The sequence below is a fragment of the Alosa alosa genome, chromosome 17, assembly GCF_017589495.1.
Source record: "Alosa alosa isolate M-15738 ecotype Scorff River chromosome 17, AALO_Geno_1.1, whole genome shotgun sequence".
In the NCBI taxonomy this organism is placed as follows: domain Eukaryota; kingdom Metazoa; phylum Chordata; class Actinopteri; order Clupeiformes; family Clupeidae; genus Alosa; species Alosa alosa.
Window position 1 is genome coordinate 31,083,873 of NC_063205.1, and position 13,374 is coordinate 31,097,246.

A 13,374-nucleotide genomic window follows, 5' to 3' on the forward strand; every position below is an offset into this window, starting at 1 on the left:
TAGGACTCAACACGCTTTGGTGGTATTATATGCTGTGGGCTTTAATTAGCGCATTTCGGGTAGCCTATCCTACATCTGGGCAATAATTATTGAACAAATTGCAATCTACATGCCATGACAAATATCACCAGTAGTACTGACCGAACATAAAATAGATTGTTTACAAGTTATGGTAATGTTATTCTGGCATGAACATTGCGCTTTTATCACGTTAGCACCCTATGATTACAGCTCATTATGTCTCGTCAAAATGATTACAGCTCGTTATGTCACGTCAAAATTGATGAAGGAAGGTTCGCTTTATACCAGAGAACCATACTCGTTTCACTTAGGCTAGACTAAAACAGAAGAGAAGAACTTGGCACATGTAGTTGTGTTTTCTATAGCATATTCGTTAACCTGTCGTTCTTTGAACTCGGTAAATTTTTTGGGATATGTCTGCGAGGTGTTTAGCCAAGTTCCATGTGTAGCCTAATGCTTTAAAATGACTTTGAAACATATTTTACAAACGGGCCTCTGTGTACCTGATGGCTTGCCTTCACTATTCGCGATGTATTCAAAATAGTTCCAGATTTCACATTTATTTTACCCACAAGGCCGAGGATTGTCGGGAAAGACTATGTAGACGTTGCCTGCATACTCACTCACTCGGAGCTGCCTGCTTGACACGCCCACTTGCCTAGATGCGTGCAAGGAGCAGTGACGGCAGCAGTTCACAGACACTGAACGTTATTATTTTAACAAAGTATCGATTCTAAAAACGTCGGAAATCGTATCGTTTTTTGCGTGAAGGCATCGTGATACCTTTTTAGTATCGATACACCGTGCAACACTAATAGCAGCTCACAGCTGCTTCGCCATGTTTAGTTCTAACAGCAGGTTTTACTAACAGGTTTTTCTCCTGAAACCTGAGAGGACGAGAAGGTGTGTACTGCCAAAGCATGTCTGATAGGTAGTTAGGTCCTGCTCTATTTACTGATTTATAAACAAGCAGTAGTGCTTTTATGTCAATTCTGTGACTTATTGGAAGCCAGTGCAGGGACTTAAGAATTGAAGTAATGTGGTCAGTTCTTTTTGTTTTTGTAAGAACCCTAGCTGTTACATTTTGTATCACCTGAAGCTGTTTGATAGTCTTTTTAGGGGCACCACCAAGGGGTGGCCAGGGTGGCTGCGGCCACCACAACATAAACTCAGGCCACTCCTGACTATGTGGTTGACGGACACAAAATGTGTCCAAAATAACACCCATTATTCTCTGTTGAATTGCTCACGGAGTACTTATCACACATACACACAGAGCACACAGATATCACCTGGAAGAGCGGAACCTGGGATTTCCAATACGAAATTTAATCATATTTCCAATCTGCACACAGCACTTCGTCCATCTCCACACCCATTGGTGGTATATCTCACGAACAAACAGCAGACCTTAGCGGACACAATGATATGAATCATTTATCTGTACAGTAAGCCGATCCCAAGTAATCCGGTTTTGAAGTTACAGCAAATTTCTACATGCTATCCAACTTTGGGCTTAAATCCTTATTTAACAGCAGCCCAAAATAATGAACTTGCTTTCGCAATCAAAGAATGCAAAGTTGGTCATGGCATTCACAGATCAACTGTGCTTTTGAATAGATATTTCAACCAGCATGCTTCAGTTGACATAGATGCAAACACAAAGTTCCTTAATAAAGGCTGACATAAGATAATAGCATAGTATGCAAACATGATCACATCATATCTTCCCAGATATGGGCAGCCCAGACTGTCTTTAAAAACGATATAGCCTAGCATTATGAAGAACTCTTTCCAAAATGCTATAAATCCATTTTTGAAAACACTGATGTCATGTTATTTGTGTTTTTCAGGTAATATCAATAAAAGTGCAATTGTGTTGTTTTGATTGAGTAAATAACAATTACCCAATTACAGTTTCGAAAACAAAATAAAAAACAAATATTTATGAAAATGCATTACAATGGAGGATATAGCATTTTGGAGCCAAACTCTTCTTATATGGCCCTTACAATGACCAAGATAAGAGCATTAGTAAGATAACACTGAAAATAGCTAAGGCCTCAAAGTACTAATATATGTGATATACTAGAGTGGGTAGCCGACTATTAATTTAAATACCCCCCCCCCCCCCTCCATTTTTGGTGTGCCACCCCAAGATTTGCAATGGCCCCATCTGGCCGACCCTGTTAAAATTTTCTGGTGGTGCCACTGTGCAGTAGTCAACTCTGCTGGAGATAAATGCATAAATATGTCTCATTCGAATTCCATGCCATCACAGTGATCGCCCCAGCAAAACTCTACGTGCTGGTCATCTACCGCCCTCCAGGCCAACTAGGCGACTTTATGGACGAACTTGACACTCTGCTGTCCTCCATCCCTGAGCATGACTGTCCGCTTCTTGTTCTCGGCGATATGAACATCCACTTAGACGCCCCAGGCTCAGCAGACTTTTTGGCCCTGATCCACTCCTTTGACCTCAAACTGGTTCAAAGCCCACCGACTCACAAAGCTGGCAAAGAGCTTGACTTGATCTTCACTCGGAACTGCAGCACAGACACCCTCATGGTGACGCCTCTCCATCTTTCTGACCATTTCTTCATCCAGTTCAACGTCAGCCTGACAGAACAGCCTCCGGCTCCTCAGCCGATGGTCGTGTTCCGCCGCAACATCCGGAACCTGTCTCCAACACACTTTTCCTCTGTGGTTGCCTCCGGTCTACCTCCACTCAACACCTTCTCCTCTCTGGAGGTTAATGAGGCCACAGACTCACTCTGCTCCACACTGAGCTCGTGTCTACACGAGCTGTGCCCTCTTACCACAAGGCCAGCTCGATCCAAACACTCTCATCCATGGCTAAATGATACCCTCCGATCGCAGCACACCAAACTCAGAGCCGCGGAGAGGAAATGGCACAAATCCAAACTAACTGATGACCTCAAAAACTACCAGACACTCCTGACCTTCTCAGCCAGCATCAATGCTGCTAAGACGGCTTTCTACAATGACAAAATCAACAGTGCTACAGACACTCAAACACTTTTCTCAACCTTCAAATCGCTACTCAACCCTCAGCTGCCTCCTCCTCCATTCAGCCTTACTGCAGATACCCTCGCCTCATTTTTTACAAACAAAGTGGCGGCAACCAGCAGTCAATCCTCTACATGCCCACTCAACGCATCTGACTCAGATACTGCACTCCTACAACCTCTAGGGACTGCTGGATCATCTTTTTCAGCATTCACGCCTCTCTCCGAGAATGAAGTATCTAGACTCCTGACATGCAGCCGTCCTACCACATGCTCGCTGGACCCTATACCTACGAGCCTACTTCAGTCCATCAGCTCGACCATCGCACCAGCTATCACACATGTGTTCAATGCCTCGCTAACCTCCGGCACATTTCCAACAGCGTTCAAAATGGCCCGGGTAACACCGTTACTTAAGAAAGCTTCTCTCAACCCTTGTCAGGATTTGGTTAAGTTTGTGCCACCCTGGTGGCCAGTTTGTGTATTGTCCTGTGTTTGTTTTTGCCTGTTCCCCATGTGCTTGGTGTTCCCTGTCTTTGTCTCCGCCCCATCTCCTTATTTGGTCTGTGCTTCCTGTCTTTTTTGTTTTCCCTCCATTTCTGCATCCTCACCTGTTCCCTGTTATTGTCTCGTTGGTTTCATCCAGTCCTCTGTCTTTCTGTTAATTGGTATGTGTATTTCTACCCTCCTGTTTCTCTGTTCCCTGTCGGATCGTCTCTCTGTTATCCTGTCTGATTCATGTCTGTAAGTAGTTTGTAATTTTGTTCGTTAATAAAGTGTGTTTTCTGTCGGAAAGAGTCTTGCGCATGGGTCCTATATTCGCAACCCTGCTCAAGTCGAGAACTACCGCCCTGTCTCACTCCTGCCTTTCCTATCCAAAGGCATTGAACGAGTGAATTGAAAGGCATTAAGCTCTGCTGTCTGTAAAAGAAGCCAGGGCGACCGCTCGGTCATCAGTACTCATTCTGCTTGACTTATCGGCTGCCTTTGACACGGTTAATCACCGCATCCTTCTCTCTATACTCGCTAACATGGAAATCTCTGGTTCTGCTCTCTCCTGGTTTGAATCCTACCTCACAGGATGCTCGTTTAAAGTATCATGGCTTGGTCAGCTATCTGCACCTCACCATCTCACCACAGGGGTCCCCCAGGGCTCAGTGCTGGGCCCCCTTCTCTTTGCTATCTACACCACCTCCTTGGGACAGATTATCCGTTCGCATGGCTTCTCATACCACTGCTATGCCGACGACACACAGCTCTATCTGTCCTTTCCACCTGATGACCCCTTGGTTTCAGCACGGATCTCGGATTGCCTCTCAGACATAGCTACATGGATGAAGGCACACCACCTCCAGCTGAACCTCTCAAAGACTGAACTGCTGCTCCTCCCAGCTAAACCTACCATACACCACGACATCAACATCAAATTTGACTCCCTGTCTGTTTCACCTACCAGGACTGCAAGAAATCTAGGAGTTGTTCTCGACAACCAACTAAACTTCTCAGATCATGTTGCCTCAGTCATGCCGTTTTGCACTCTACAACATACGGAAAATCAGGACTTACTTGACTCAAGATGCTACCCAACTTCTGGTTCAGGCAATAGTCATCTCACGACTCGACTACTGCAACGCCCTACTGACAGGTCTCCCAGCCTGCGCAGTGAAACCCCTTCAGATGATCCAGAACGCGGCGGCGCGCCTAGTCTACAACCAACCCAAAAGGGCACATGTTACCCCGCTGCTCATCCAGCTACACTGGCTACCTATGGCGGCCCGCATCAAATTCAAGGCTCTAACGCTTGCCTACAAAGTAGTCTCCGGTTCTGCTTCCTCCTACTTGAATGCCCTCATACAGACATGCGCTACCTACAGACTGCTGCGCTCCTCAGACGAACGACGTCTAGCTCTACCACCACGCTCAGGCCAATCCAAACTTTTCTCGTCTGTTGTTCCCCGTTGGTGGAACACACTGCCAGTTCCTACAAGGGCAGGGACATCCCTCTCCATTTTCAAAAAACTCCTGAAGACCCAGCTCTTTAGAGAACATCTCCTCTCATAGCAACACTTACAAGTCTTGCTGATCCTAGCACTCACCAGCCGTCTTAAACTGACACGTAACTGTTAAAAACAGCACTCACTGATGCACTTATTCTTACTGTACTCTAAGGTTTTTAAATTGTCCTAAAATTGTTGAGAATTGCTCTAAAACTTAAACTGTTGTTAGTCGCTTTGGCTAAAAATGCGTCAGCCTAATGTAATGTAATGTAATGTAATGTAATGTGGCTGTTGAGATTTAGATCACTGTCAATTAATACACCAACATTTTTAGTATCCTTTGCTTTCAACCTGTTTGTGTCTAGGAGAGTAGCAACCCTACGTCTTTCCTCTTTTTTACCAAATATACAGTAGTTACTTCAGTTTTTCTTTGTTCAGCCGAAGAAAATTGAGACATCCAGGTGTTGATTTGTTGAATAACACTGACAAAGAGATTCAACGGGGCCATATTTGTTTGGCGACAGAGCTAAGGAAATTTGTGTGTCATATGCATAGCTATGATATGAAATCAAATTATTTTGGATGATTTATGTCAGGTTTCGGCAGGAGGACCCAAATGCAAGACTCTTCCAGGCAAAAGTTTAGACAAACACACTTTATCGTGGATCTACAACTAACAAACTAAACTAACAAACGTACCACCCACCCTACAAACGAACAGTACTCATGGTGCATTCATGGTACCTGGGAATGACCAGGACCGCCCCCCGTAATTACGTTGTTTTTCAACACAGTCTCACTCCCTACTCGTCAAATGTCTGACGCATGGTCAAGGGTCCTTGGCGTCAAATTCCAACAAGAAAGGTGTACCTTCTGCGTCGTTTTTCGACGTGGGGGTCCGTCAGACAGACATTCATGTTAATCCCTCATCGTCAAAGATAGACGAAAGGAAATAAATGTCCATCAAAGGTGATGCCGTCACGTTATGCGACTAATGATTTGTTTGAAATTATCTAAAAACAAAAATCGCAGACCATCAGAGCCATAGGCTACCTTAGGTTACTTTGATCTTGCATAATTTTATTCAGCTTTGATGTAGGTAACGTAAGGTAAAATAATAATAACAATAATCTCTAACTAAACTAACATGCGCACGTTTTTGTATTGCAACCATTGTAGCCTACAGTTGTAACAGCGCGTAACAGTCGTTTTACTCCCCGTATGCGCTCATTATAATAGGCACTGCTCCTGCCTAGATCCGAACTCAGAACTACCTGAAAGTTGCAGACCTGTTCTGGAAATACGTGCATTAACCCACTCGACGCTATCTGCTTCGAGTAGGCCTATTAGGTAGGACTGTACAGTCCTACCTAATAGGCCTACTCGAAGCAGATGGCGGTCGCAAAGCAGCATTGGCGTTTTTGTTTCAAACCTCTTACCTGATCGATACTGTCCCATTCAGGAGTTCTGATATGCTCCTGATTTGACAACTGACACATGACATGTGACACCAGACATAATTTCACTGCATTTCTTACTTCCAGTAACTATATGCATGTGACAATAAACTTCCTTGTATCCTTGTATATTAGCAGCATATCTACCAATATATGATCGTATAGGAAATATATCACTATAAATATTCTCCGATACAGAGCCTTTTCTGTTTCCACATTATTAATAAGTCAGTTGCTATAGGCTCTGTGCCAGTTGCCTATAAAACGGCAATCATTAAGCCTCTACTTGAAAAACTAATTTAGATCCACAAGTTCTGAACAACTATAGACCATTAGTGCTGGGCGGTATGACCAAAAATGTATATCACGGTATTTTTATAAATTCTTACGGTTTCACGGTATATGATGGTATTTTTTTTCCATGCATAATCAGATGTTCACAGCATTTTCTACAGGTTGAGAGAGGAATTGCTGCAGTATATTGACTAAGGATGGTCTATTTTAATGCAAAGACAATTGCAGTCAAAATACAGAACTTTTACTGTGCAATTTTCACAAACATCTTGTAGCCTATAAAACCAATACAAAAAGTAGTACAACTTTATACTTTTTTGAAAATTATACAATTTCAAATGAAACCTCTCTGCTAATATGCTTACTCGGTCAAATAGGCCTATCAGAAACATGCCTTATTGTTATTGTGTGGTTTACATGACGTTAGTGGTTAACTTGATGTGGATGTCTTGTTAGCCTGCCATGAGCTTCGGTTCGGTTCGCTAGGCAAAACATTAACAAAAAAGTTTGTTTTGGTGCACTGATGACAGTCAGGATCATTTCTAACTAGCCAGCTAGTATTGCTCAGTGCATGTCTATAACATGCTTTACTTGCTACCTGGATAATTTCAGCGAATATGGTATATCAGGCATCTTAAGGTGAGATGAATGATATGCTCATTAAACATCACTGTGTTCGGTGGGTTGCTAACTAACGATATCACCTACTAGCCAGCTAGTTACAGCTGTTGAACAATCTCAATAGAATTTTCGTGACGGTAAATCCCTTTCAATGCAGTATCCCTTAACGTTTTTCCTTAACTGAAGAAACAATTTAAGGTATTCTGTGCAACAGCCTTAAATAAACCCCTTATCTAAGAAGAAATCAAGCCTTAAGGGTCATACTTCAGGGGAAAAACTTCAGGTGTTTTGTGTTTACCCTCACTATGCCTCGCAGTGGCACCACGCGTGCGTATGAAAAAAGTCCCGTCTGAAACACTGTCGCGCGGTGCAGCGTTCCAAACGTTGTGTAATCAAATACACCGGTATGGCGGTATATTAAAAATTCATATCATAACGAAAATATACACCGGTATATGGTGTGAACCGGTATACCGCCCAGCACTATAGACCATTATGCAATTTTCCATTTTTGTCTAGAATTCGTGAAAGAGCTGTGGCGGTGGTAGCGTAATGGCTAGTATGCAGTAACCAGAAAAGTCGTGGGTTCAATTCCCAGCTTCCACCGTTGTGTCTAGACAGTTCAGCAGACAGTACAGCCTTCAACACCATTGACCACTCCATACTTCTTAGCTGATTAGTGAACCATGTTGGGATCCAGGGGGCCAGTACTCTCATGGTTTCACTCGTATAACAAACAGACATACAACAACATAAAGCACTCTCTGAATAAGTTTAGCGTTCCGCAGGGATCAGTACTTGACCCTATGTTTTTTCCCATTTACATGCTTCCCCTGGGTTACATAATTAGCACATTTTCACTGCTATGCTGACGACACTCAGCTGTATGTCCCTGTGCACCCATATGACCGATCCCAACTCATACATTTAGAGGCAAGTCTAGCAGCAATTAAGAAATGGATGTCTTTAAATTGTTTTATTGTTAAATGCCAACAAAATAGAGCTTATAGTTTTGAGACCAGTCAAGTCATCTGGTGATTTTAGTGACAATAGATACACCATTACTGAAAGACTAACCGTCAGAAAACTTGGGAGTTCCATTTAACACTGCAAACGCACATCAAGGCTATCACCAAGACAGCCTGTTCTCTGTTGTGAAACAATAATTCTTCAACTTGTCCAAAATGCTGCTGCTAAAATTTTAACAGACAAAGAAAATCAACCAAGTCAATTAAGTCTTTCAATTTCATCAAAATGTAGCAACCAGAGAGTAGTGGAAGACATTTTAAAGACAGGAGTAGGCCAGTGATTAGTCAGAAGTAATGAATGAAAGAGCCAGACAGAGCATTAGTCAGGTAGAACACTACACTAACGCCTCCATGGCCCATTTGCCAAATCAAGATCAGGAATTTTAATCTTTCCAGGGAGACATCTGGCCAAATCATAAGATATTTATCTTAAATATCTTATGATTTGGCCAGATGTCTCCCTGGCCAAATAAATCAGCCTCAACAATAGTGCTTGGCTGTACAACCCCACACACTCATCACTCTGACAACACTGGCATCCGTAAGATGTAATAGAGTAGAAACTAAATAAATGCCTTCTTCTCAATTCATCTTCAGCTCATATCTACATACAACAAACAACTGATGATGAATCTAATGCCAAATTCCAAAGCATCTTAGTAGGTCAGTTTTTTCCTGGTAATATGGACAATAATATATATACTGTACCCTCAATAAGATGTGCCTTAACAGTAGGCCTACAGCCAAGAAAGTCAGTGTCTGTTAAGCATTGTAAAGGCAGATAATGTAGCTGTCTGTCATTGTCAAATTAATCCCAAAGGTGATTCTTAAGAAAGAATGAAGGTCATTCTATAAGAATGTATTTTGTAATATGTGACCTCTACCTGCCTAGCATAGCTGACAGTGCCGCGTATAGCTGGCAGCGCCCCACCGGCGGAGAACCAGCCCTGCAATTTGGCTGTCGGTGCCCGGTGTAATCTTGTGAGAATTATGAAACATTACCTCGTCAGTAGATATGGCTCTTTGGAGATTGTCTTCACCTGTTGCTATTCCTTCATCTCCAGAACAAATGCATAAATGTGAAGGGATCTGGGAAACCCCATCACATGATGAAATCAAAAATCCTTGATTTCTGCTCTGTTTCAACCCTCTCTGGAGAAATTTTGCCAACTTAAGATTCTGATACCATTCTGGATACCGTTCCCTAGCAAAATCCTGGATACCATCCTTAAAAATCCTGGATGTTCCTAAGATGGTACCAGAATCATAAGTTGGTGAAATTTCACCATGTGATGTTTTTTTCCAGATTTTCCAGTATTCAGGGGGAAAGGGGCTCAAGTTGTGAAAAGTATCTACAATGGCAAAGTATAAATATAAATATTCTGTGACTTTACGAGGAGCCCATAAAAAAAAAATATCCAAATCTGCATTGGATACCTTCAAGGTGCACAGCGAAGTAATGTCCAGTAATAGTAATAACCAGTTGTACAGCCTGGCTGACAGACTATTTCAGTACGTCAATACCCAACACAACTGACACTTTCATCTTCACCCACCCATTGGTTCTATGGAGTGTGAAGGATATCATAGTATTTTATGAGGTTCTAGCTTTGTTTAAAAAGTTGTTGTTGCTCATCCAATTTCCTCCCCTGCCCATGAATAAGGAGCTCTGCCATTTCACACTGTGCTTGCCCAATATAAATAAGGCATCTGGTGCATGTCGAACTGCCTTGTGTGGACTACACTACTTCACAACTTTCACTATTGGACCAGTGTTCTTGACTGCTGGATAGACTGTGACAAAGGCTTTGCTATTGTGAGACCAACACCACCAAATTAAGGAAGGATTATATCAGATCATCAAGCTAAAGATTTCTTAGTGCAGCTGTGACATTAGAATGATTAGACCCCTGTCTGAGAATTGTCAAATTGTTGCACATTTAAATTTGTATTGCAAAACAATGATTATTGTCTCAAGTCTGTGTAGACAAAAGAGTGTTAAGAGTTGATGATGATAATGAAGATGATGGGGAAGATGGTAATGGCTACAAGTATCACCCTATTAAAGGTATCAACACTGAAAATAAACCTACAGCTTTACAACCATGTGAAAACTACTGTACTCAAAATCAAGCTGTTGTATTCTTCAGCCAATCCCAACATCTGCACTGGAATTGCAACTCAAACCAGTTCAGTTTAAACAAGACAAAAGGGACATCAACAAGTCTCAAAGGACACACACACACACACACACACACACACACACACACACACACACAAACACAAATACTCAACTCTAAATTAATCAATTTGAGTTATTTTACAGAGCATCCATACCTGCTTGTTTTTGAGGTCAAGTGAGAGTTCATAGTCAGCCACAGATTGAGCATGGGAGCAGGTGCTGTTCCTTTGCACTCGTATGGGAGATGCTGTGTGGTGCAGACTGGCTCTTCTCCCTGCACCCCAACAGCCTCCTCCCCCCTCCTCTTCATCTTCCTGCTGGTGTGGCTGCTGCTCCTGCTCCTGCTCTTCCACATTCACCTTTGCCTTATCTTCATCCAACTTTACATCCTCGTCCTTCTCCTCCTCATTCCCCTCCAGCTCCTGCTCGGTCTGCTCCTGTTTGTACTCAAAGCCAACTCCTTCACTTCCCTCTCCTGTTTTTGTAAATACAGCGCTGCCCACTTCCTGCTGTGTCTCCTCAGAGCCTCCTTCATGCACGGCAGCGCTGGCCTCCCTCACAGCACCTTCTGGGTGCGGTGCCTCAACCTCACTGCAGAAAGGAGGAGAAAATGCAGAATGTCAGGGCTGTGTCTTGCCCCTGAAGGTGGAACGGATAGAGGAAGATGGCATCACCCCACTCTGAACCAGTTTGGACATGGGTGGATGAGGAGGGGAAAAAAACTGCTTCTCCTCCAGTTGGCCACACGGATTATGAGAAAGTCATCCAAAGCAGAGTTGACAACCTTTAAATATAAATTTCACTCTGACTGCATTAGATTACCAATCTAATAAAGCCTTTTAGAAATCGTAACAAGCCCTTTTACATACAAGTGAAACAATCTGTATATAAATAAAAGCTATCCTACACATGAAAACAAGTATGCTTCCTGGTGCACTATTCACTCAAACATTGCCTGATGCTTATAGCCTACGTGGACTGGTACCTAGCTGTTATCGCAAGGTAACATTATGAGCCTACCTTTCCCCCTTTGAATGGTTCTCCACAACAAATTACCTTCACAATTTATTGTTCAAGACTTGTTACTGTAGATAAGTTACTTAATATAAAGTGCATCTTGTAGACCATGTGAAAATTCTAAAAGGTCAGCTTATATGATGACAACATAAAAACGGATGATAAAATGGACAACTTTGATTTGTTAATCAATACAACTAGATTTCCAATTATTTTTTGTTCCACAATTATACCTCCAAATTGAGCAAGAGCATGTGGGGCGAGATAGGTGTCGGCAGAGATAATATACCAAGCAATTGTTTGAGGGAATGTTCAGTGAACATGGAATAGATAGTTGTGCATGAAGATCAATTCTCAACTAAACAATTTTAGGCACGCAAAGAAGAAAAATCTGTGCCCAAAGTTTCTTTAAGCATGCCCAGAATACTGCCATAAAAGCACAATTGAAAAAGTTTCCAGAGCACTTTACAAATGCCGATTACCGGACAACGGATAACTGGACAACGGCACTTTCTGATCACATTGTGTACAATACACAATAAGGTAGTGTTTCAAAAGCATGTGAAAGTACTATGGAAAGTTTATACTGTGAATTGAATAAATAAATAAAATGCTCTGATAGAGAAAAAGTGTAACTGCTAGATTTCCTGAGATACAATGAAAGGTCAGGATGATGTGGATGTATGAGGTGCAAATTCATGTACAGCAGGGGTCTCCAACTTAAATCACCAATGGGCCACTTGAGAAGGTGGTCTTCTTATAGGGGGGGCAGTGAAATAGGGCACAAGGACAAAGTCTTATCTCAAAACAGTCATTAAACTCCTGATAAATATAGCGTGTTGCACACTGTAATTTAAGATTAACCTTTGTCCAGACTTTTATAGATTTAATGAATATTAGCAACTCTTGCTTTAGGGTATACCTGTCCATATTTTTTTTTACGTTCTGCCATTGAAGCCTAGGCTATTTGAGGCTGATATTTACTTTCTAAACATGCCTTTTCTGGGCAGACTATATTAGCAACCTGCAACAGTAACTTTCAGTCTTTCAGAAACTGGTCCTCCTTAAATTACATTAGTGCTTGATTTGCCTACCATATTATATACCCAGGAGGCAAAATGGTTTTAACTAGTTTGACTAACTAGATAGCAGTTCTGGCCCATCACACATCTCATGCATTTCAGTCAAAGTCAAAGTCACTTATCCAGTGTCAAAGTTCAAACCAGTTTCACTCAGTGAGTAAAGGAAGTGGCTAGATGGATAGATAGATGGAAAGATGGCTGGATGTATGTGGAGACATAGATGGATGAGTGGATGTATGTAGATTAATAAATGAATAGATGGATGGATGTAGATAGATGTGGGTAGAAGAATGGATGATAGATGGATATATGGATGGATATAGATAGAAGTATGTGAAAAAGTATGCAAATATGCAAGAAAAAGTATGTGAACCCATGTCACACACACGGCCTGTTCTGAACACACACACACACACACACACACACACATGCTCGCTCTCGCATACACACCATCCTCACCAGCCTACCATAGTCATAATTTTTTGTTTCTTTTGAATTTTTATTTTGATTATGGACTGTAAGCCTATTGTTTGATGCAACATCGTATTGACTGAACAAACTTTGCGTTGATCTTTTCTGTTACGTTGCATTGTTACTTGAACTGCGGCGTGTGAACTTACATGCGTTGCTCATGTTATGAACTTAT

General features: G+C 42.1%; 1 protein-coding gene across 2 annotated transcripts in view; it reads right to left on the minus strand.

The window, feature by feature from the left end:
* iqsec3a (IQ motif and Sec7 domain ArfGEF 3a) overlaps window positions 1-13,374 on the minus strand; it is a 130,506-nt gene that overhangs the window by 90,887 nt on the left and 26,245 nt on the right. For both annotated transcript variants that reach the window (XM_048267973.1, XM_048267974.1), the window contains exon 3: window positions 10,785-11,220. In XM_048267973.1, coding sequence (XP_048123930.1) covers window positions 10,785-11,220 — 436 coding nt within the window. The remainder of the gene's footprint in view (window positions 1-10,784; window positions 11,221-13,374) is intronic.